This window comes from Hippocampus comes, unplaced genomic scaffold (assembly GCF_001891065.2).
Source record: "Hippocampus comes isolate QL1 unplaced genomic scaffold, H_comes_QL1_v1.1 scaffold167, whole genome shotgun sequence".
Taxonomy (NCBI): domain Eukaryota; kingdom Metazoa; phylum Chordata; class Actinopteri; order Syngnathiformes; family Syngnathidae; genus Hippocampus; species Hippocampus comes.
Genome location: NW_017805502.1, coordinates 649,198 through 674,351, shown reverse-complemented (window position 1 = coordinate 674,351; position 25,154 = coordinate 649,198). Strand labels below are relative to the sequence as shown.

The 25,154-nt window shown below is 44.4% G+C and overlaps 1 protein-coding gene across 14 annotated transcripts in view; it reads left to right on the top strand.

The window, feature by feature from the left end:
- Positions 1-25,154, top strand: part of hspg2 (heparan sulfate proteoglycan 2) — a 91,014-nt gene that overhangs the window by 24,710 nt on the left and 41,150 nt on the right. For 9 of the 14 annotated variants that reach the window (XM_019877224.1, XM_019877221.1, XM_019877216.1 and 6 more), the window contains exons 2-31: positions 4,172-4,301; positions 4,553-4,612; positions 9,452-9,511; positions 14,809-14,918; positions 15,034-15,092; positions 15,303-15,475; positions 15,586-15,624; positions 16,898-17,023; positions 17,158-17,352; positions 17,425-17,544; positions 17,995-18,126; positions 18,430-18,574; positions 19,262-19,419; positions 19,511-19,651; positions 19,782-19,945; positions 20,139-20,318; positions 20,424-20,620; positions 21,037-21,184; positions 21,314-21,441; positions 21,584-21,670; positions 21,750-21,808; positions 21,980-22,038; positions 22,215-22,355; positions 22,505-22,678; positions 22,999-23,178; positions 23,264-23,382; positions 23,471-23,582; positions 23,757-23,870; positions 24,132-24,259; positions 24,406-24,489. In XM_019877224.1, coding sequence (XP_019732783.1) covers positions 4,172-4,301; positions 4,553-4,612; positions 9,452-9,511; positions 14,809-14,918; positions 15,034-15,092; positions 15,303-15,475; positions 15,586-15,624; positions 16,898-17,023; positions 17,158-17,352; positions 17,425-17,544; positions 17,995-18,126; positions 18,430-18,574; positions 19,262-19,419; positions 19,511-19,651; positions 19,782-19,945; positions 20,139-20,318; positions 20,424-20,620; positions 21,037-21,184; positions 21,314-21,441; positions 21,584-21,670; positions 21,750-21,808; positions 21,980-22,038; positions 22,215-22,355; positions 22,505-22,678; positions 22,999-23,178; positions 23,264-23,382; positions 23,471-23,582; positions 23,757-23,870; positions 24,132-24,259; positions 24,406-24,489 — 3,722 coding nt within the window. The remainder of the gene's footprint in view (positions 1-4,171; positions 4,302-4,552; positions 4,613-9,451; positions 9,512-14,808; positions 14,919-15,033; positions 15,093-15,302; positions 15,476-15,585; positions 15,625-16,897; positions 17,024-17,157; positions 17,353-17,424; positions 17,545-17,994; positions 18,127-18,429; positions 18,575-19,261; positions 19,420-19,510; positions 19,652-19,781; positions 19,946-20,138; positions 20,319-20,423; positions 20,621-21,036; positions 21,185-21,313; positions 21,442-21,583; positions 21,671-21,749; positions 21,809-21,979; positions 22,039-22,214; positions 22,356-22,504; positions 22,679-22,998; positions 23,179-23,263; positions 23,383-23,470; positions 23,583-23,756; positions 23,871-24,131; positions 24,260-24,405; positions 24,490-25,154) is intronic. The other 5 variants (XM_019877226.1, XM_019877217.1, XM_019877227.1 and 2 more) reach the window with 4 other exon arrangements.

Below are 25,154 nucleotides of genomic sequence, written 5' to 3'. Positions count from 1 at the left end.
GCTTTCTTGTAATCAATCCAGGCTGTGCACAGGTTGGTATGTCGGGACCTACAGTCTTGTGCGACTGTTCTGTCAACCAGGAGCTGATGTTTGGCTCCTCTGGTATCTCTACCAATGCCCTTTTGTGCTTCGCTCATGTATTGATCCATGTGTCCACTTATTTTAGCCGCAATGATGCCTGACATGAGCTTCCATGTTGTGGAGAGACAGGTTATTGGCCGATAGTTGGATGGGACTGTACCCTTTGAGTGATCCTTCACTCTTCCACACTTTCCATGAGACTTTCAGGTGGTACTTCACATAGTCGTTGTAATCGGTTTCTAGGTTGCCCAGCTTTCATTCTTGCCATGATCTTAGCTTTCAGATCAGTTGCTGCCTCGCTCAGCATTTCATTCATTGGGGCTGGCCTCCCGTTCTCATCATCTGCATTCATTGGGGCTTGCCTCCCAATCTCTGGTATGACCTCCTCCTCTGATCTGGCAGCCTGGGGCCCTTCACCGTGGACCCTGCCTTGTACCTCGTCAATCTCAAGTTGTGACAGCAATTGCCGTTTGTGGATGTTGGAACACTGAGCTACTAGTTGTTTCGTGGTCAACCGTGACTGTGGGTTTCGAAGTAACCATTCAGCCTGCATTCTCTGCATGTAACCCCTCTGACTAGGGTTGCTTGAGTAGTAGCATTCCAACAGAGCCATGTTATCGCATCTCGCCCATCTCCGCTTTGTTCCAGTAGCCCATTTTTCATCAAGGTGCTCTGGTTCCCCAGCACCTGACGCAGACCTTGTTTGGCCGGGCGACGTCTGAGCCGGCATGTCATTCATTTTATTGTCTCTCATCACTGTATGAGGTAGGCATAGCGTGAAGGATCTTGCCCAAGGACCCACACTGGATGGTGTTATGTTATGTGCTCATTTTTGCCCCAGGCGGGATTCGAACCACCGTCTCCCGTACGCCAAACCGATGCCTTACCAACTGAGCTATCCAGCCGCCATATATATATTCTCCCTATCTGCTTTTTCCTCACAAGGGTCGCGGGGGTGCTGGAGCCTATCCCAGCTGTCTTCAGGCAGTAGGTGGGGGACACCCAGAACAGGTTGCCAGTCAATCACAGGGCACACAGAGACAAACAACCGTCCGCACTCACACCGAGGGAAAATTTCGAGTGTTCAATCAGCCTGCCATGCATGTTTTTGGAATGTGGAAGGAAACCGGAGTACCCGGAGAAAACCCACGCAGGCCCGGGGAGAACATGCAAACTCCACACAGGAGTTTGCAAGTCAGTTGAATTTTATTTTGTTATTTCATAGGTGGATCCCTATGCATGATGTACATCAATTTATTGCAACCCTCCTAACCATCCCAACAATGGGAATGTGTCAGAAATAAGGGTGCTTAGTTTCTGCGGATCAGGTGTCACTGGTGCCTGGTGGTGCACGGTGGGCCTCAGCCTTTCTCAGTGTGATGTGTGAGCATCAAGCTTGCTTGCGCCTTACATTCCTTGCATGTTGCCATTTCAAGTCTCAGCAGAGGTACTTGGTTTTAAGGAGTGAGAGCATTAAAAACAAAGGTCATTGAGAAATGGAAAGTTGAAGAGGTCAGGGAGGGGAGGTTCTGTGCTGCCCGCATGCGTGAATGAACGTTGGGGTTTGTTTGTTACTTCCATCTGTGGTCACATGCTAATTCTCTATCACAAATGGACTTTGTCTTTCATGTTTCCCACAGCTTGTCCTGCAGCTGCATCAGCAGCCTGATTCACAAGTGGGAAAATCAAAGTTCCCTGAAGAGCTATTATCATGCTGTGTCTGGCAGGCTTTGCTTTTCAACAACAGGAACTCATATTTGCTGGTGTGAACACACCATATGTCCATTAACTGCGGATCGAAAATACAAGTTTGGTCTGTCTCACATGCAGGTACTATAGAACAACACGCTTAAGTCAGCTGTGAACAAACGCATGTTAGGGGCTTTTGATTTGGCTTCAGCACAGTGGCTTGACTTGTAGTCTGTAAATTGAAAGGTTTATTTTGTGGGCATATTTTGGTCATATGTTATGTATTTAATTATCTGTGAGATTATGGATTTCTGTCCCTAAATTATTCTGTTCGAATAAGTCAAGATGGAAGAACGCCAGCAAGCACAATGAAAAAGCTGGTTGTGATATGACGAACCAACACAGTTCAAATGGAGTTATCTTGATAAAAAAATCTTTTGTGGCATTGGGTTGAGTTTGAGGTATCGCAATTAAATCGATTCATCGACACCTAATCGCTCATCAAATGAATCAACAACTATTTTGGTCACTGATTAATTGTCTAAAGCCATTTTTAACTTCAAATTGTCCAAATCCTCTGATTTGAGCCGCTCCACAGTAAACACTCTCTAATTTATGGTGTCCTTTGTGAAAGCAGACAATGATCTTTTGTGTTTATCAAATTAAGGCGCTTGCAAACATCTTCTTTTACTAGATCAACATTTTGCCTCATTTTCTGGGATGTTGTGGACCAAACCAGTGGCTGAATCATAATCAATTCATGGAAAAAAACTTCAATGAATTCTGAAAATAATAGTTATTTGCAATCACGGTTAAAACAAAAAATCTTTGCCATTGTCATGTACAGTACTTGAACCTGAGTCTTAGGAGTATATATCCAACTGGTAGACATTAGCATTAATCATTACTCAAGAAGTAGCTCTAACTTTCCAAAACGTAGGCGATGACTAAATCATTCCCTTTCATGTGCTATTACGTTATTTGGTTTTGTTTGCTTATTAAACCATGACAAATAAACAACCGCAATCACTTAAAAAATATTTTGTAATAAGCTATCATGCTTAAAATATTCCAATAGCGGCAGCTCAAAGTGGTTTGTCCAGTCCTTTTGTAAAAATGTGTCTTTCCCCCTGTCACACATGAATTTCTTAATGGCATCCAAGTATGTGTACTTAGGCACTTGGTGCCATGTGCCCTTCCTGCTGGAAACTGAAGGAAACACTCCAGGCAATGGCTTTGAGCTGACTGCGGTGGCATGGTGAAAACACAAAATCTCACCCGATATTCTCTAACCGGGTACAAATACGATCCAAATCATTGGCTCTTTTGCACATTTCTGGATGTTTTCACCCAGGTGGCACTTAGCGTCAGCAGATGATAGCCTCGCTAGCCCAAAGGAGCAGGACGGACGAGAAGATCATACTGATGGTTGACTGGTTGGCACCACTGAAAGGAATTTGTTCAGTCAGCGGTTTGCTTTTGAAAATGGCCCGGGCTTGTTGTTGTAAGGGTGTTCAGTCAGGGGGGGAGAGGATTTGGAGGGGCTGGATGTACTTATTTATTATCTGCAGCCATTTAAAGGGGGAAACTAGCATGACAGAGTTGGGTGGAAATAGGAACTGGCGGGCCATGCCAGCTGTAAATGCCAACGGTGTCATCCTGCCAGAGTCGTAGCTACACTTCTAAGCCTGCGTCTGAGCGGTTCGGGAAAAGCAAGGGCGCTCAAGCGGGGTGAGCCCCATCAAGATGATCAGATACCACAACGTCTGGCTCACTTTTGAGTCTCCTCACTGAAATTGTGTAACTGCATCTGATAGATACAAGACAAGGCCTTTTATTCATTGACCTTGGCAAGGATTACTGCTGTGTCCATAGACGTTTCTTTTCAGTGCACACCCACCCACCGTCTTTTGGAAAATAATGATTGTAAAACGAGATAAATTTCAAACGGCAACCAAACCAAGTTGAACTTTGGATTGTCATCCTGATTTGGGAGTGAGCATCTGGTTGTGAATAAAGAAACAGAGTTATGTTCACCTGAGGGAACAAAGAAAGTTCAAAGCATGTTTGCACAAATTTTAAGCCATGCACTCATCAAACAATCCCTTCCTCACTTCCTTCCTTGTTTGCAAGTCGCCATTTGTGGGTCATGTATGTAGACCGGAACGTAAGATGTAATTGCAAAAATAAGAGCAGGTCACGAACTCTTATTTTCATGTGAACTCTTGAAAAGCTCTCAAAGAGATAATAAATGTTGAAAGTAAACATGTCACAATGCTTTGGTTTCCTGCCCCAGTCTTTTGTTTTGTTTCCACCCTTCCCAGGGTGGAAGCATATCACTGGGTGGAACCCTGCTCCGTGAAGACTTCAACCTCTATAAATCTTTCCGTGTTGGCTTCAGGTGATACAGGCCTCCAAGGTGTGGGGAGAAGTCCCTTTGCCGGATGACTTAGTGGAGCAGAAGGATATCCAGGCGGCGCCCAGTTTACTGGACGACGATGAGGACTTCATGGCTGATGAAGCTTCCGGAGGTGGGCAGCACCACAACCAACCATTGGGTTTTGCTTTCTGTGCACGTCTCAAACTGAAGAGATTATTCTCGATATTGTTTTGCCATTGAACACCAAAACCAAACTCTTACTGTATAAGGTGTGGTGTCATTCCATTTTGGGTAGTAATCACAGTATTCTGTTTACATGCCGGTCACGTGTTTTATCAGATTAAGTTTGGAATCCGAAGGTCATTTGGGAGCTTGCCCTTGTTTTCGTGTCTGTCTCCATAGATTTGCCCAGTGGCGAGGATGATGGAAGTGCACTGTGGCCTCCAGTCTCAGAGAGCACAAGTAAGCGACCAGGAAACTGCATGTCGTGTGTGGGCGGCCACTCCCGTTATAGTTCCCACATATGTGACTTCCACTTCTGTGCATGTGTGCCATGACGTGCTCACATCCTGCTTCAAGCCACCACTCAGGTCATAACAAGACGCTTCAGCTTTGTCTCGGAGACGTAAACATCTCCACTTTCATCCTGTTGCCCAGCGGTAGAGATGGCAGCACAGGGAGATCTTCAAAGGCAGACAAACAAAAAAATGCCGCAGTGACAGACTCGAGCATTTGTGTCGCGTTCCATTGCCTGTAGTGCCCTTTGCAGCACCTTTTGTGTTTTTGTAGGACTAGATAACACAGTGGATACTTCGAACTTGGTTGCAAATTCATTATCGCGGTTTGAAGCCAAACCGTTAGCCCTCCAGGTCATACCATTTAGTTATTTCTGTACACATCTATTTTATGAAACACGTCGCCCTGAGTTTGCACACTCTAGTTGACCATGATGCTCTGATTTGGATGAGGCAGGCGATGCCTTGTATAGATGGGAGGACATTGGGAGGAAGGAAATTTGGTTTCCTGTGTTGAATGCCGAAAGCTTTGAGTGTCTCTGTCCTGTTGGCAGCGCAGATGCAAGACTTCCTTTCCGTTCTACCACATTCATGTAAGAGTGCGGTGACACTGTTGTTCTCGTTAATCCACCTTTCCTGTTGTGTTATTCACTTGCATGGTGTGGAATTCCCGATTCCATTATCCATGACACAAGTAGTGACCATCTGGAGCGCACATTGATGTGATATTGTTTTTTTTTTTTTTTTAATTTTCATTTCGCCATTGTTGTCGCCATTTCCACACTTGGGTATTTCCAGAGATACAAAGGTGGAGTTCCATGTCCTTCAAATTCTCATCTTGACCACTGCAGCCTGAAAGTATGACCAATTTCTCACACGCTTTTTTATATCTTGTGAGAGATTTTTTTTCCCCCATTACACCCGAGATGTCAGCTACTTCATTTAGAATCAAGTGAAACAAAGGTTACCGTTCACGACAGGGTGTGACGCTGCTTGGGTTACGTTCTTCCCACTGATGTTTCCGTTATCGTGCATGTTATGAAATGAATCTCCAAGGAAATAAAGGCAATGCTTCATCATTAGGGATTTTTCTTGTCCAAAAAATTGTCTATCGAAACATTGCACTACAGGGAACGGTGGTGATCCTGCTGGGCCCTAAAGCCTGCCCCTCCTCCCTCCTCCTCTGGTGTCCATGAAGGGCTTTACACGGCAGGGGTGGCCACCCCCCTGAGGCTGGCCCAGGCCAAAATAATTTGGTGTAATCGAACAATGCATATGGATAAAGGAGCCTGCTCCAAAATAAGTTATCTATTCAAGCAGTCAGAATTTTGTCTTTCTCACTGTTGTGCCCCACCCCTCCTCAAAAAAAAAAAAAAAAAAATACAATCCTTCCAACCCAAATGTATTTCTTGAGTCCAATTAGAAATAAGTAATGCTACCAAAGTGCTGTACATTTCATTAACACACTTTGGATACAATTCGTCTGCAGGGATGAAATGGAACAATGTAAAATTGCATAACAAAAGATGTGCGTTTTCTCAGTACTCTGCCTTGTTTTTTTCAAACGACAGAACTCACTAAAAGTCATTAACCCACTCAGGCATTAACCCATTTCAGGTTCTTTGTTTTTTTTTCCAACCCATCTCTTATAATCACCAAACATAGAATTACGATTCTGATTGATTTTCTTGATACAGTAAATGTTGAATATAAGAGGGCTGTGGTAATATGAATATATGTTCGTTTGTTGGTCACAATTTTCATTATGACTATTTTTTATTAGTACATTTTTTGCCAGCTCTGCAAGTTACATTTCAACTGTCAATAAATTTAATATAGAGTGCTCCCAATCAGGACCAACTTTTACACTGGCATTTGAGGCCTAACCGTCAAGCTGGGGAAAGGGTGGGTAAAAAAAAAAAAAAAATCTGGTTTGGACAGTGAAAGGCTAATGATTCCATGTTGCGGACAACATACTGTCGGCAGCCACAGTTTTCTAGTTACAGTTGTTGAAAAATGAGTTTGCTCTATGCCTGCCGGGTGATTATGCCGAGAGATGAGCGCTGGCAGCTGTGGTTATTTTCGAGCTCTCTGTTTGGTCTCTGTGGGCCCTCAAGGGGCTCATAAAGGCACAAGACAAAAGGAAGGGAAAAACCGCGAATATCGCAGAGACTTCAGATCATAATCCGATAATTTTGTTTGGGTTGCGGTAGCAGAAGATGTCATGTGTCACTATTAAAATGCTGCACTCCTCTTTGCCCAACAGTTGTTTGATTTTGTCACACACACTCAGACTGGACATTAAAGTTGATGACTCCTGCAGAAGGATCATATTATGGCACTAAAGCCTACGATGAAACACTATTGTTCCAAACACCAAAGTGTTGCCTTGGAGAACTGACCTGCGCTGCTCCGCTCCTCCTAAGGCCAGAGATTATGTGTTTCATTGAAAGAGACTACGTCGCGTCACGGCCCAGTTTTCTCCTCTGGCAGTATATGGTACAGAGCGGATTATTTTTGATTGCTTATCGTTACAACCTTTGCCTTAACAATCATGCGAGGATCTTGGAGAGGAGAACAGATTGAATGTGTTTGTGAAAACAACAAAGCTGATCCTCAATGTGAATTAGAATCCAACATATGATCATTTTGAGTTTCACAATATCAGAGCGTTTATTTGTGTAAATCTCCCAGATGATCAGTTGTTTCCTGCCTAGGAACTGGAGTGTGCATATCAGGAACATAATTCCTCCCTCGGGAATGATGCCTCCAAGTGGCAGCCGTGAAAAAGAAGAACATGGTTGATTGTGTGGGCGTGTCCGTCTCGCAACAACAGAAATGCGTCCAAAAAGTTACCTTTAAATTCCAAGATGACCTGAATAAATGTTGGTCGTCAAAAGTCAAGGTCGATTATCATCTCAAGTCATTCCCATCGTTCCCAAAATCAGGAACACTTTGAAGGGAGTTTCCGCTTCACTTTCAAGTCTGCACTTAGGTTCACTGTGGTCGTTTCACTGGTGAATACTTCACCAAGGGACTCAACGCACTATTTTTTAATTACACTACTTTGTAGCTTTGTTCCTCCATGTGAGTTACATTCCCGCCTTTGCACAACGGCTTATACTTGTCACCACAAGTAGAGTAAAGTTTTCTTCATTTCTGTCATGAATATGATCCAGGAATTGGTCGGACTGACTCAGTCAGTGACCATAATAAGACTAAAAGCAAGGCAGAGACTAATATGCAAGTACAGTCATGTGAAGCCGTGACCTTCTCTCTGGACTTCCACCCATCCTGACCAGGATCAGAGCAGAGCCTCAACCTTGAAAGCAGTGGATACTCCTTCGGGTTTAATTAGCTTGGCTGAGCATTAGAGACTTCAAATAGAGAAGGGCATGTCAAATGTTTCCTGGCTGGACTTCAACGCTTAGTTATTTGGACATTAACAAACTTTTTTAGCCCAGTAAACATTATCAGCTAAAAGTCAGATGAAGACCGAAGCAGGCAAATAGGACTTTACACAGTTTTTTTTTTTCCGGAATAGTACGGTGCAGATGTAACTAGAGCTACTTTGGACTTGAAAACAGCTGGATCCGCCACAATCACTTGATTGTGAGGTGAGTTACGGTTTATAGAGTGGATTCACACAAAATCTGGGTTGGACTTGAAGAGTAAACCTTTGCACAAAGAATCCTTTTATAAAGCTGTCTTCTGTAGCGGTCTGACATTTCATGCCATAAGCTATAGCTTCATTCAAAGTGGTGGAAAATGAATCACCATAAATCACAAGTGACACGGGCACTGGTGCCAGTACGAGTTGGGCTTAATGTTATTGCAAAGCGATGCTTGCAGTGGGGCTCGATTATTTCCATGTAGCGAGGCAAAACAGGAAGCGGCTCCTCCCAGTATCACTGCGGGTGCGTCTCAGACAGCAGCAATGTGAAGAACACTGGGCGCTTTGTCTATCTGCTTCGTAGGATATCCTTTTTGTTCTGTTGGACCAAAGGGTTGTCTTCTCAAAGGGGATGCCCTCTGGCCCTCACGTCCTTAATGGCTTAATGCCACCAGACTTCCCCATTTGCTTCCACATCCAGATTTAATTCATTCATCAACTCATACTGGGCTCCCAGCATCCTTCGTCCCCCTGAACCAATCATGACACAGAGCAAATGAATTGGGTTTTTGACCGGCATGTCTCACTGGAAAGGGTTGACTGAGGTCAAACCGCTAAAGGTTTGTTGTCACCTCAGACACATTTTAACGCACATTAAAAGAAATTAAAAAAAAAAATTTAAAAAAATCATAATTTTTGCTGTCCTGTAGGTCAAGGAGAAAGGATTGATGCCATGGTATTTAATACTAAAAAATTGTGTACTGTATTGAAGTCCTCATTTCTCTCTCTCAAAGCAAGCACCTTGTATGTTTTGTTAACCGTATAGCCGATCCTAAAGCTGTGAGGTACTCAAAAGGTTACAATTTTCTATTTGTCACTGACACACTTTTGCCTGCCAGATTTATGTTATTTTACACGTGCAGTAGTTCTGTATTGTTTCATGTACTGAAGCCATGAAACTTTTCTCTGTGTCTTTCTACTGTACTACATCTAATGAAAATTTTCTTCCCCCCCCCATTCTCACATTCAATCATTCACTGTCTAACTCTCCCGATGCTTTAACCTCTCTGCCCTTGCTTGGCTAACATGTCCCATGTTGCTTCCCTCTTTGCGCCACTTTTTCTCCTCGTGTTTCCTGCTCCTTTGCTTCTCACCTCACATTACTTACTATAGAGCACCGGTTGGACTCTTCCTATGTGGTGAACATAAAGAGTGCAGTCGAGCCAGCCTACAGTAAGTCCTCCAGATGTAATTTCCTCCTTTTTGTGTGATATCCTGAGACAATCTTTGCTACTATCTGCTCTGCTTGATTATGCACTTCACTAAAGGCACGCTCAGAAAACATTCCAAGACTCAACTTCAAAACATGCCACGATCGTGTTGAGCGACTGTGTTTTTCGATGACAGTGAAAAAAAAACGATGGGCATGTTCTGCAGAGTCATGCTGACAACTGGATGACAGCACAAATGCCTGTTGTGGGATTTGCATGTCGTAGTGGACAATCAACACCAGAACCGCTTCTTAGAGTTCTGTTCATATGAAAGAGCTGTTTCATAGTGTCGCATGACATTTCCAAGAGACACGTGTTAATTTCTGGTACCTCTATAACAAATGTAGAGCAATATAAAAGAACACACTGAACTACAGTACTAAGAAATGATTCCTTCGTATCATTGAGGTATGTGGGAACTGACTAGTTTCTGCCACAACACTGGAGCAAGCAGGGAACTCAGGGAACTTCACTTCTACACCATGTAACCAAAGGAGCTTAATTATGTTGGTCATGCAACCTCCTTTCAAAATCTCATCTTATTGCAGATGTTACACTGAGGGCAACTGCACGTTTTATTTGAACAAAGTTACACTTTCAATCTGCGCGTGTACACTATGGCACATGCACAAAGTGTACACAGGAAAACCACTATACCACTGTACAGCCCATTTATTCATACAGCATTATAAATTTGTTCTACTACTAATAATAATACCAATGATTTAAATGACAGTTTTGTTTTCATACCATAAATTGAGAGCACAGCATACAAATGCAATAGCATGCATTGAAGCCGAAAAGAACAGTCAATTTTCAATTTCCTGCATGTCATTTTGTAATATTCAGGATGGAAACTCACTTATTCTGCGAAAGACAAATAGACTGACTACACTTAAAAAAAACCAAAACACGTTTAGTTTACCAAATTAGCACGTTGGCTTCACAGTGCAGAGTTGCAGGGTTCGATTCTGGCTCCGGCCTTCCTGTGTGGAGTTTGCATGTTCTCCTCGTGCCTGCGTGGGCTTTCTCCGGGTACTCCGGTTACTTCCCACATTGCAAAAACGTGTGTGGCAGGTTAATGGAACACTCTAAATTGTCCCTAGGTGTGAGTGTGAGTGCGAATGGTTGTTTGTCTGTATGTACCCTGCGATCGGCCGGCAACCAGTTCAGTTGGAATCGGCACCAGCGCACCTGCGACCCTTGTGAGGATAAGCGCGTTAGAAAATGGATGGATGGATAGTTTACCAAAGACAAATACGACAAATGTTCCCTCGAAGCTGCGCTCCTGAGCAATTGTGCACTGCTCTCACCCTTTCAACGTACAAGGTGAGGCTGGTGTGCAGCACACACACACATTTCCTTCATTTCCGCCCCATTTCAATCTATAAACGGGACACCACACCATTCAAACTGACCTTACAGTTTCAGTAGTGTGATCTAGGGTCCACATATAGTTGTTCTACTGTAATTTGAGGCAGACATTAACACACATACTATCACACCCCCCACTGACGTGATACCGCAGATGACACGCGGATCGCTCCATTTAGGAAGTTCAAACGTGGGCGTAGTTTTCGAGCCCCTCAAATGAGGCTCTTTTCGGCGTTTCAGAGGTCAGGGTACCAGAATTTTCTAATTAATTTATTTATTTTTTAATTAAATGGCATTTTCGATTATCTATGGCTGGACAAAATGGGACCCTAACACAACAAATTGAATTGAGACTTTATTATCCTTAAAATGACCCATAAAAGTAACATCTAAGGACTGATTTTATTCATGTCATGAATCTCTTTTTAATGATGTGTTCTATTTATATACATATAGGTAGTTAGACATTTTTGGAACATATCTTCATCATGTAACTAGTTATGATGTGAGGTGTTGGACATACTGGATTGGCCGCCGTGTGCATTTCTGATGTTGCTCACCGTGGTCCAAGGGAGGCTCAGGGAGTTTGTGTGAATGCTCAGACGCATGGAAAATTTGACGGAACATTGCTTAGGAAAAAAATGTTCGTATTTATGGAAAAACACAACAAAACAAAACAAAACACTTTTTTCTTTACCACGAAATGTCGAAAAAAATAAGTGTGGAAGAAAAGATGTTAGAAATGACTTTGAATGTAAGGCTGCCTTCCATACTGCCTTGGGGGGTTGAAGGTCAAGCCTAATGCGGTTGGGCTTTAAAGGCCAGGCCAACCTCATCGCTCAATCAAGTCTTTGTCTTTGGTGTAGGCTTCTCTGCGCTGACGGGGGCCCAAGGCACAATGCAGCCACAGTTCGTCTGAGCATGTTTAATAGCCAAATACATTTTTGAATCAAGAATGTAGACCATATTTTCCACGCCTGCACAAAAACTCAATTTCATCACCCTTTTTAGTAGTGCTGTTTGAGGGGATTTCCTCCACTGGAACCTGTGAGTGACGTAAAGTAGAATTGGTCTTGCTTGTCATCAAAAGCTTTCGCAGTACCATAATCGCTTGGCCATAGCATGAACGCCGCAACCGCAGAGTAAGCAGGAGCTGACCTGGCGGTGAATGCCCACGCAATTGATGTGATTAGATGTGGGTCAAATGAAGCGCTTTGATGAGGAACTTTGATGTGGCCTGTCTTCTGTTCCCACATTCAGGCAATTCAACAATAATTCACTTTCGGTTCAACAGTAAAGTGTGCACATCAAGAGCTCAGGCCCCCTGCCAGCCTGCACTCAAGCTTGAAGTTATCAGTTCTGGAGTCAGTCTAGCTCTGTAGCAACACTAGAGCGAAATACATTCATACATGTTGGTCATATACATGGACAAAGTGCAAAGAGTCATTAAGAAATATAACGTGTGCAATAGTGCAGTTATTCTGATCGACAACAACAGATAATACATATGTAAATGAGTAGAGCCCAAACCAATCAATCGGCAGGCCGATTAATCGGACAGGTGCTATCAAAACACCAATAAATCAAGTTTTTTGGAGCACAGAGATTTTGCCGCGCTGTGTCTGTGCAGCATACTGCCAGAGTGCCCCTCCAACCCCCACCGCCCTCACACGCTTCGTTAAACATTTAACACTAGACTTTGGTGCCTCATGCCAATTCCCTCCTTGCGGAAACACATTGTTAGGGCAAGTCAAGGAGGTTACTGTATTGTATTTCTTTTTCCAGGCAAGTTGTTGAGAACGTATTATATCCAATTGTCAATTGCCATGTCCACAATTACCTAATATAAGACTATTATAGAGTGCTGTAAAGTTGTGTAAACGATCTTTTGCCCAATCATCCATCCATCCATCTATTTTCAACACCACTTATCCTGAACATGGTCGCGGGTGTGCTGGAGCCTATCTCAGCTAAACTTCGGGCGCAAGGCGGATTACACCCTGAGCTAATCGCCAGTCACTCACAAGGCACATTTGGATACAAACAACCATTCACACCCACACACATCCACACTGTCACTGAGTGGGAACCAATCCCACGCTGCCCCCTCTCAAGCCGGGTGAGTGTACCACTATATCATCAGAGACAAATGATCTTTGTGGACGAATCAAATATTTATACAAATTATTCAACCCCATGTCCACCATTATCTAATTTAGGAGACTATTGTACAGCTTCTACATTTCCCATTGCTTACGTTGACAAAGTTATGAATTAAAGTTCCTTTTATTAATTTACTAGTGCGAAATAAAAGAACGTGTGTTCATGTACATTACGTTATACATCCCATTCATATAGATCTTCTTAATTCATACTATATGTCAGCCAATATATTGGATGTCATCGATTTGTTAGCCCTCGCTATCAGTATCAGCACCCCACCGATCCTAAAAATCTCTTTTTCGTCGCACTCTATAAATGATGCAGAGTGACAGTGCAAAAGTAATGAATGCAGTAACGATTGCATATCCGAGCTGTACAAGCTGTTTATGTTTCACTGTGAACATAAAGCATGAGCCAGCTGTTTAAGAAGTTAATGGCAAGGGAAAAGGAGCTCCTGGATGGTCAGCTGGTTTTGGTGTGCTTTGATTGAGAGAGTGGGTGTGGGAAGGACTTTGCAAAGGTGCTGCCACGTGTTGGAGGAGTCCAAAAAAATTTTGCTCTGCCCTTGTCTTAGTTCTTGCAGAGTGCAAATGCACAAGAGTGGATAGTGGGTACCAACTGTTCTTTGTAGCAGCACCAAATCAGACCTTGATGGATAAATACAGAAATGATTCACTGACTGCTGTATAGAACTGCTTCAACAGCTCCTGTGGTAGGCCATGCTTCCTTAAGAGTCCCCGAAATAATGGTTTCTTTGGGACTGAGAATGATGATGGAGCATTTGAAAATGCGGTGTTCCCTTTTCGGTGTGCTTTTATTGGGACTACTCAATTGACTCTCAGTTAAACAAGACCTTTTCCTCATTGACAATACCCTGTGAACAAGGGAGCCAGCCGAAGGTGGGGCAGTAGAGCAAAAGTCAAAGTCTCCGCAGGCCTCTAAATAGGCAGCACTCCAAACACTACTCTTTTCTTTGTGCGTGGCAAGTAGCATGGTGCTGCAAGAAAGAGAGGTCAAATATTGACTTCCTTCCCAAAGCCCGATGGCAGCCCAAGCGAGCTTGGCAGAAACTTCTGAACACAGCGCTGCCAGCAATGTGAGGCAAGGGCAACCTGTGGCCCTGAACCATTTTAGCTTCATGGGTTGGCCATGTCACATACAGTAATGTAGCTGACTTTGCCCTTCATGGTACGATTTCAATATTGCATTATGAATTACTGTCTTAGTAGAAAGCACGCGGTTACTGTTAATGTTAAGTGTGTTCTGTTGGGCCAAACATGTTTACTGAGTTGCCTTTAGGTATTTTTGCCTATTCACCTGGATGTCGGGACCGTCTACACATTACACAGTAGATGTTGACAGAGACGAAGGCATGTTAAGGACACAACCGTGATGCACATGTGCCCCATGTGTTAGGAACACCGCAGCCAGCGGTTTAACTGAAAACCCAACCAAAATTGAGATATGAAAATAGATCTCATAACTGGAACGTGGTTGTCGTTTAAGCCTCAGACAGGCCCATCGGTTTTGTGCACTTCAATGTCACCAAAAGCTTTCTGAAGAGAAACATCCACTATCATATTAACTTGAGCGGGCTTTTGCACTTACAGTAGCATGGAATGATGCTTACAAGATCCAAATGTTGTTCGAGAAGCCTGCCTACTGTTGGACAGCAATCATGGACTCAGTTGACAGATTCTTATTCATGCTCTCTGAATCTAGTTTATTACAGAGCTCTTGTCAACTTCACCGATTCCATCGTCTACAGCCCAGAGTTGGAAGACATCTTCTCATCAGCCTTTAATGAGATCTCCGAAGCTGTGGTTGACACGGTACGCCTTCGTTATTTATGAATTGTGGTCAAATGCTGCACAGCTTCCTAAGAAGGCATGTTTACGTTATTTAAAACGTTGCCTTTTATGTTTGTATTTTTTTTTCCCTCCACAGTTGGAGTCAGAGTACAACAGGATTCCAGGTGTCCAGACAGTCAGCGTGGTCCTCATTAAGTACGCATTCAAGTGCTTTAAATCAGGTTATGAGGCACCTTAAGTGGAGTCCCTGCAGCTGTGTGCTGGAGACTAGTGATTTTGGTGTGGGTCTGCCATTCATAAAACCTTACAACCGTTCACAGTAATCGTTGGCTTTCCTGCGCCAATGTCAGTCGTCCATCACATACAGCACGACGTCGTCTCACCAGACATTTCTCGCTCTTCCAGGAAGCTGGTTAGACAGGATGGCGTTGATGTATTTGTGGAACTGGACGTGGGCTCGGACTACAACAGCAACAGTGAGCAGATCCGCAGTGTGCTCTACAGCGTGGTCCAGAATGGAGCCATTGCCTCCTATGTCACATCAGTGGAGGGCTTTCAGTTCAGAGAGCTTGGGGAAGGTAAGGACCACATGCAGGAGCTACTGGATGCCGTCAAGTGGTTCGAGTCTGTTATAAGGTCCACCACAGCGGTAGGGCAGGGCTGCTAAATATTTCCATTTGGTTTCTAGTTGAACCTCTGCCCTCAGTGGAACCTATAGCAGTGCCAGGTTCGTACTGCGCTAAGTAGCGTTGCATGGCGAAAGAGCCGAGCGTGCTGTAGCAGCAGTAGGATGGCTGTGTGTAGTGGCTTTAGGAAGAAGCTTTGATGACACGTGCAAGTGCATCAATCAAAGAATGTTTTGCATGGAGCACCAATGTAAAATAAAAATGCACAGTAAACGAAAGAAACAAACGGGAAAAAAAAATCTGAACATCCAACGCATGGCATGACTTTGATTAAACAATGTGTCATCAATCTGTCAATTTATTGAGCTATTGATCAACATTACTGAAAAAAAGTCAGGGATATTCAGCTTTGGGGCTAAATTTCAGGATGAACCTCAAATGCACTCTTACCTTTACAGGTGAACTTAATCTGACCTTTTTTAAACTTTTCAGTGCACATTTCCAACTCTTCGTGTTGCATTGCTGTTTGTTTGTTTTTGTTTTTTTGTTTTTTTTTGTGTACAATTACTGTTCTCTAACAAAGCTAAATGTCAAAATTCAGAACAGGTATTTGACCCATGAATATGCCACTGCATTTTCTGGTTCAATGAGGAATGATATTCAATCATGCTGTTTACATTTTGACATGAGGCCAAGACGGCAATTGATCAACAGCACTATGTCATTGCCAGGCTTCAAATGGCATGTTCTCAGCGGCAATTAGCCACTGAGCTTAGAGTGCCACAAAATGTCATCAGCAGTTTGCAAGAAAGATGGAGGGAGAGACTTGCAGAAGTGGACGTTCTTGGTCAGCTCTTGGATCAAACGCCTCTTGTGCATGTCGCCGTTGAGCTCCCTGTTAGAGAACAACATTCAAAAGTATAGAGAAGGTCCAATTAATGATAAAGTTACAGTGAAGTGCATTTTATGTGTGAATTCTGAAATTTTGCCCGAGAGTGACTTTTTGTGAGTATTCTGTCAGTCTCTCCGAATCGAAGGTGTCTATCTATCGACATCTACCGACAGTATTTATCTAAGAGGGGAGCCCACGAGGTGGCTGTAATTAACCAAACTAAGAAACCTTTCCGAAATCCTTAGCCTGACAAACACCACCGGCAGAGCATCTGTATATTTTATACGTGTGGGGTTGAGAGCCAATAAACGAATTACCCTCTGGGCATGTCTGGCATATCCTCCTAAAGTCAAAATCGACTGATTGTGTTGCCGTGAACTTATTGCTGCTTTATTTGTCCTAAGTTGTGATGTAGTGCATTGGTTGTCCTGAAAACACGTCACCATATCCCTCCTCCTCCTCCCTCCCCACATTTTTCTTAGTCATCCCTGGCATCAGACCGTGCATGCCCGATGAGCACAGGTGTGGCGACGGCACTTGTATCCTGTTGGAATACCTGTGTGACAATCGACCAGATTGCCGTGATATGAGTGATGAGAACGATTGTGGTGAGTTGCTTCAGCATGACCTGCCGGCTGGAGGTTAGAACGTGGTCAGCCACAGCATGTGGGGGATGATCCGCAAAGCGTGATGCACTGTGGAACATCCGAGGTCGCCAAGTTAAATTGGAGATCTGTTGCAGATCTAAGAAGACCTGTTGCAACCACTCCCGCCCCAGCCACCACGATCGCCGTCGTTAAACCCCCACAGCCACCCGTCGTTCCAGGATTCTGTCGAGCGGATCAAGCAAAATGCCAGAGCGGAGAGTGCATCCCGCGAGACTACATCTGCGACGGGGAGACAGACTGCTTGGACGGAAGTGACGAGTTCCAATGTGGTAAGTCACACAAACGCGTACGTACAAGCACGCCTGAGAGCAGCGTTGGCACATATCCACTTGTGTTGACAGGAACTCCGTCGCCGTGTGAACCAAATGAGTTCAAGTGTAAAAACGGTCGCTGCGCCCTCAAGCTCTGGCGTTGCGATGGAGACAATGACTGCGATGATAACTCGGATGAGCTGGACTGCCGTGAGTCTCCATCGATGGCTCTGTTCAGACGTGCATTCAGGGTGATGCGATCATGAATGGAAAACGTTATTCATATGCGTCTCGAGAGGGAACTTGCTTCCGAATGTCACAAACCAAATTCGTTTGCATGCACAGATTTATTGAATCAAAACATGTAAGACGTTTTAAAAATTGATTGATGCGCATACATACATTTCTGTTTTAAATTGCTTCTTGGCCCAAAATTCTATGGTCAAATCCCTCCACTGGTGATGGCACTTGAACTGAGTGGAACACCTCAAAAACCCAAGAAAAAGTTTGCCACGTGAATTCCTAACTCCTGCAGTTTTTCCGATTTCAAACGGTCCACCCAGGACTTCCGTGACCGCCCACTCTGAAGTGTTGCAACTGTTAGGATTAGCAAAGTCTGTTCATACATCTGACGGTAATGTCCATCCCAATATCACACAGCAACCAAGGGTCCAGATGACAGGTGTGCTCCTGAGCAGTTTGAATGCCTAAGCGACCGCACTTGCATCCCAGCAAGTTACCAGTGTGACGAAGAGCCAGACTGTCCCGACCGTTCCGATGAATATGGCTGCAGTAAGTTCAAAGCGTACTTTACCCCACTTGTGTATTTCGCACTCTACATTCCGCACTCCTGCTTTGCTTCATTTTCCGATCCGGCTCTGAGCTCCTTTGTACACTATGACTAATTCTCTGTTAACCGCATGCTCTTTACGCATGGGTCAGCTCAGACACTAAAGTGTTTTGTGAAACATCCTCTCCGCCGAACTAAAAGTGAATTGTTTTGCATCGACGAGTCTCACTGTATCACCGAATTCCAAGCAGCCTTTGTGGGTGAATTAAAGAAGCATTTCTTCTTTTTTCATTTCCATTAAACAGCTCCTCCGTCCGTGACAAGCCCACCAGAAGAATCCATCGAAGTTTCCCGGGGAGCCACTGTGACATTTACCTGTCAGGCTGTTGGAGTGCCAACACCCATCATCACCTGGAGGCTAAACTGGGGACATGTTCCGATCAGCGGCAGGTGGGTTTCTTGAGAACCATCCCTTACATTTTAGATTACATTTACATTTCAGGATTATTTGGTTCAGTGCCATAGATGTCAGCTCTGATTTTCAACTTGCGGTGAACATTTAACATCATTTCCTTTCGAGTCAGACCTCAATCAATCACTTGTCAACAAATCTTACTAAGATTACCATCATTACTAGACTATTGAATACACCTGCATATAAATAGCACCCGATAAATTTAAAGAAAAAAAAGTATTTTGTACATATATAGGCCACACCTGACTATAAGCCACAGCTGTCCACACACACTTCAACATTGGATATTTACACAGAGAGATGTTACACTCTCGCTACTCGTATTATTATATAGGTCCCATGAACGTGCACAACCGAGGATGGGTGAAAATTTGGGTGGCGAGAAGCTTGTTCGCTTGTAAAAATTAATAAATGATCTGCTTTATTGTTCAAGCCAAAGGGTTCAAAGCATGTGAAAAAAGTAGCATTTTACAATCTGAAAAATACCGGACATCTTTTTATTCACGTAAGCAATAATCAAATTTGTAATTATTATCATCAAGTGCTTGTAAACCAATTTTAAACTTGCGTTCGTGGTCTTATGTGATCACTGTGAGAATGTTCCATGAGGAATTTTGTACAATATGGATGAATAATAATCTTTTGTATCCATGTCATCCCAGAATCTCCATGACCAGTGAGAACGGTCGTGGCACGCTCACCATCCGTGACGTGAAGGAAGCCGATCAGGGGGCCTACACGTGCGAGGCCATCAACGCCAAAGGTCTGGTGTTTGGTATTCCGGATGGAGTGCTAACGCTTACATCCAATCCCAACCCAGGTACTTTTAAGCACAAGCACGACGGTTATCATTCCAAGCCGCAGTGGAAATTTAATTCACCTTCGGAAATCTACTATCCCGACCTTGCCAGGCAACTGTCCAGACGATCACTTTAGTGTGGGGGGCCGTTGCGTTCCTTGCTTCTGTGCTGGAATCACCAAGAATTGCAAGAGCACCGGACGCTTCCGCAATCAGATCAGTCTGCGGTTCACTGAGGAGGACGATTTTAAAGGTAGTGATTAAATGAATTGAAAGTATGCTCACATCAAACTTGCAAGTGAAATTCAGAAATGTTCACCTCATCCGAAGGCATAGAGCAGAAAGGCGGGAGACAATGAATATGTCGATTTTGTGACACTCAGGTGTGAATGTCAGCTACCCATCCAGGCCAGGCACTCCCCCTCTTTCTTCCACTCAGCTCCTCATCAACCCCGACATGGAAGAGTTCCAGCTCGTCGATTTGTCACGTCGCTTTCTCAACCTGGACTCTTTCTGGACCTTGCCTCGCCAGTTTCTTGGCAACAAGGTATCTCTTGTCCAAAAACTCATTTTCTTTCCATACGTACACTTTGCTGAAAACATTGTCTCATGTTTATCTTTTGATGTGGAACCCAAATAGTGTCAATCTACTACCGAAATACAGAAAGTAACAGGCCTGACTCTTCCCATTCGTTTGGAGGGGTGCATATATTTGTATGATAATCACCGATGCTCTATAGATTGATTCCTATGGCGGATCCCTGAAGTACAAAGTACGCTTCATATTGGCCCGTGGTTTGTCTGAACCTGTGGAGAAGCCGGATGTAATACTTGTTGGAAATGGGCGCAGGCTCATATACCGCAGGGGGGGCGCCACCCCTGCCGGTGTGGTCAACCAGCGAGAAATCAAATTCACTGAAGTAAGTACAGAAGGAATGCTGCATGCACAATATGGATACAAAATCATCTCTGTCAATTTGATAAGGTCTGATGAATCAATGTGATGATTGTGAATGCTTGTGAAGGATAACTGGCAACACTCCAGCGGACGGCAAGTAAGCCGGGAGGAACTCATGATGACACTGGCTGACTTGGACAGCATCAGCATCCGCACCATCTACGACAACCACATGGTCAGCGTGGCCCTCAGTGATATCGTTATGGATACCACCACTGTGGAGTTTAGTACTAGGGGTCATGCTAAGGAGGTCGAAGAGTGCAGGTGAGGGAAACACACCGGTCTGTCAGCAAAGCAAATGTTCACACTGCAGCCAGAATGTCTTTTTTTGCAGATCATGTCAGTGAATTAAGGTATTGCAGCCAATCACAAAATAAGAGGCCGATCGGATCGGTGTGAAGTCCAGTCAATTTCTTTGATTGAATGGTACAATCCCAGATTCCTATAAGATCCATTGCTCGGGACAACAATCAAAGTCATCTGACGGGCTCGACAAAATAATTTCTCTGCTTGTTATACTTTGCGTCAAGTTTTGATATCCAAAAGTGAAGGTCTCTCAAACTTTGAGGAGGCAGTGTTTCTTGCTGTTATTTCAGCTCTTGCTACAGTATTGATAATTGCTTAATGATGTCCATCGACATGTTACAAGATTTAATGATGATGACATTTCCGGTTCCCAGATGTCCGCCTGGATATACGGGCCTGTCCTGTGAACTGTGCTCCTCTGGTTTTGAGCGTGTCCCCGGGGGCTCTTATCTGGGCACCTGCGCCGGTTGCAACTGTAATGGACATGCCAGCGCCTGCGATCCAATCAGTGGGCACTGTCTGGTAAACACGAATCCTCTCGGCCTACCGATAATGTCTCTTGATGTCATTTAACAAGATCAACTCCCAACTTTTTCCCTTTCCTTATCGCTATTGAGTAGAAGATTTTTGTCACTATGTTTTCCACTGCAGAGCTGCCAGCACAACACAGAAGGCCCGCAGTGTGGCAAGTGTCGCCTTGGTTACTTTGGTGACGCAAGACGAGGCCGAGCCGATGACTGCAAGCCTTGCCCTTGTCCATACTATGAAACCTCTCGCCGGTAAAGTCTTTTGAGAATTTGTTTTCCCCCCCTTCAAAAACTGCGAATTCAGATATTTGAACAATAGTTCATTCATTCCACACGCCACTTATTAACCCACCACTGTAAATGGTTACCTATGTCTCATTGTTTGTCACCGCAGGTTCTCTGACACCTGCTTCCTTGACTCTGACCAACAACCAACATGTGACGCGTGCAAGCCCGGATACACGGGAAGACGCTGTGAAAAGTGAGAGAATGAAATATTTGATTGGAAATTACTGTCGACTAAAGGGCAAATCTGTCACTTCTCCCACCATTTTTTTCAGATGTGCTCCTGGCTACCAGGGCAATCCCCTTCTGCCAAATGGAAAATGTGTTTCTCACCGTGAGTACATTTTAGTCAAGTTTCTCGAGTTTCGGTTGCCCTTGTAGTAGAGTTGGCAGAAGAATGTGCTCATGGCGCAGGTATGCTGTGCTTTTGGACCTTTGCCAGGTGAACTTTCCACTCCATATGTCTTTGTCTTCCCCCCCCCCCCCCCCCCGCCCCCCCCTGCAGAAACCAAGTGTGATAACAGGGGAAGCATCAGCTCGAATAGCAGGCCATGCAGCTGCAAGGTACACATTGCATGATTAAGTGCCGTGTGAAACACTACAGAGGAGACGCAACCTATTGTTAGCTATGTCATTCTTTCTCTGTTTCGGAATCTGACTTCCCTGATGATAGCCGTCTTTATTTAAGAAATGAGCCTGAGCCTGGCATGTGCATCTGTTTTTTTTTTTTCCCTTCCCAGAACTACGTGGCAGGCGCTCAATGTGATGAGTGCAAGGCAGGCTTCTTCCATCTAACAGAAAACAACCCCGAGGGCTGTCTGCGTTGTTTCTGCATGGGCGTCACCAAACAGTGTGCCAGCTCCACTTGGAGTCGAGATCAGGTATCGTAGATATGATTAGACAACATATTTTCACACAGACATGCTGTATCAGCAAATCTTGCAGGTGCTAAATGGAGTGGTGTGAAAGCGACTTTTGTGGTGACCTGAGAGTGTTCAAAGCTACCATCTTAGTTAACCTGTGCTCCCAGGTACGAGGAGGAGTGAACGGGCAGCTGTTTACGCTCACCAACAGCGGCAACACTCGAACTATCAGCGAGGGTATCTCTCAGAGGGGCCCCTCAGAAGTTGTCTACCGCTCCTTTTCCAGCATCCCCAACGACATCTACTACTGGGTCGTGCCTGAGAGTTTCAGAGGAGATAAGGTGAGATAAATCAACAAGGTACAGTAGAAAGCATGTAAGGGCAGGGAAAAGATCAGTCAGGCGTTTCATTCAGTCCTCAGCGTTCTGTCGCCCTGAGTCATGTCTCAACACATTCAAGTGAAAATGACTGGACCTGCCCGTACAGCAGAGGTCCTTTGAACTTTAATTTCACAGTGAAGCCCAACAAAAATCTTCTCACTCCCTTTCCACTTACCCCCAAAAAATTAGGATGAGGCGAGTGTTTGCCTAGTGTGCAAGAGTCTCCTGATCTGTCAAAGAACAAATACTGTGAGCTTTTCTTTTCTCAATGTTGTTACCAGGTGACAGCCTATGGTGGGGAGCTGCGCTACACAGTGCATTTTGAGTCATTCCAGCGTTCCCTGGTGATTGCTGGTCAGCCAGATGTGGTTCTCCAGGGCAATGGCATCTCTCTGGAACACTACTCCCCTAGCAAGCCCCTACCACGTGTACCACAAACAGTCACTGTGACATTCAGAGAAGTTTGTATCATTCTTGGAAGTACATCACTATGTCTTCACGCACAAATCCAAAGTAGGCTGAACTTTTCCGTTTTCGTCCTGGCAGTCTGCATGGCGTCGTGCTGACGGGCAACCGTGCACACGGGAACACCTCCTTATGGCTCTGGCTGATGTTAGTGCCTTGCTTATTAGGGCCACCTATGCTGACAACATGGCAGAGAGCAGGTACATTTCAGGGACTTTTCTATTTGAGCTAATTCAAGTAGAATAAATTCAAAGATGGTCAAAACTCATGTAAAATTGCCTTTCACAGTATATCAGACATCAAAATGGATATTGCTGTTCCGCACTCAACTGGAAACCAACGTGCCCTTGAGGTGGAAGAATGTGCATGCCCTCAAGGATACAGAGGACCGTCTTGCCAGGTACGCAAGGCTTATTTTCAACCAATCACGCTGGTCTGCTGAATTAATCGCTGTATTTTTTTTTTTTTCCGATTGCAGTTGTTGAGACTTACTCCAATTGACTGCTTCACAAAACAAAGATTTCCCTCTGTTGTGCGCTTTGCTGACCTTGGGTCTTCTGCCTCGGTTTTACAGGAATGTGAAGAAGGCTACACGCGGACCGGCTCTGGTCTTTACTTGGGCACTTGTGAGAGTTGTGACTGCAACGGGTACGCCAGCGGCTGTGACCCGGAGACGGGCAGGTGTCTTGTAGGTTTTATGTTCCTCTTCCGTCTCTAATTATATTTCACTGTTGACTTCTTTCATCTCTGTGCAGGAATGCGATAAGGGTTTCTTGCCAGAGCTCAACACGTGAAAACAAGCTCTGTGTACACTGTATAAACCTTTGAGTGAATCTCACCGCTTTGTATATGTGTGTGTGTGTGTGTGTGTGTGTGTGTGTGTGTGTGTGTGCGTGTGTGTGTCTTTCTGTCTGTCTGTCTGTCTGTCTGTCTGTCCGTCTGCTGATAGCAATGTCAACACAACACTGACGGGCCAAGGTGTGAACGGTGTCAGACTGGTTACTATGGAAACCCAGCAGCTGGGGCTGCCCAGGCCTGCCAGCCTTGCCCTTGTCCTGGAACAGCATCCAACAACCAGTGAGTTTGTCGTATTTTTTAATTGTTTTGAGGAGGGTCAGTTCTGGTACTATTTCTTCAATAATACAGAAACACTGACAACCTCTCCATTACGTTTACGTCGACGAGGTCGAACAAAATCCTTACTTCAAACACTGTTCAAACAGATTCTCCTCAACCTGTTATTTGGACTCTGATGGTCAGCCAACGTGTCGTTGTCCACCTGGATACACTGGCCGACGCTGTGAGAGGTACACCCCGCCCTGCCTTCATCTGCTGTACTTTCTCCCTACATCTTCTTCTCGGGCTCATTTTGACACTGCTCTGGGTTTAAGTTAAGCGGGGCTGGCACCAGCATTCATTGCCTCTAGTTGTTGGAAAGTGATGTACGCATGTCGGTGGTGTACTTTAGCCATGTCTTTTTCCAACACTGGACATTGAACGGTTGTAGTACAGGAATCGGTTATCTTTGAATTGGCATTCTCTATCCCAGTGATTCCCAACCAGGGTGCCGTGGCACACAAGTGTGCTGTGAGAGGTCATCGGGGGTGCCGCGGAAAATTACCCAATTTCATTTTCTTTGTTAGAAAAGTAATACTTATTAATCGTAAATATCTTTTCTTATCTGTCTATGCCATTGACGGATGGAAAAATTAGCGGCAAATGCTCAGTATACTGTATGGTGGACTGTTGCCCTTCACACAACAGAATAGGCCATGACTTTGTGGTCCATTAAATCAGACCCCCGATTTCACGCTAAGTGAATCAATATGAGTCATTTGAGTCGAGATGGTTATTTTACTATTCATACTTTTTATGACATTTTTGTTTGGTGGTTTGCCGTGCAGTTTTTCTCATGTAAAATGGGTGCCCTGGCTCACTGGCGGTTGGGAAACACTGCTCTATCCTGGGCTGC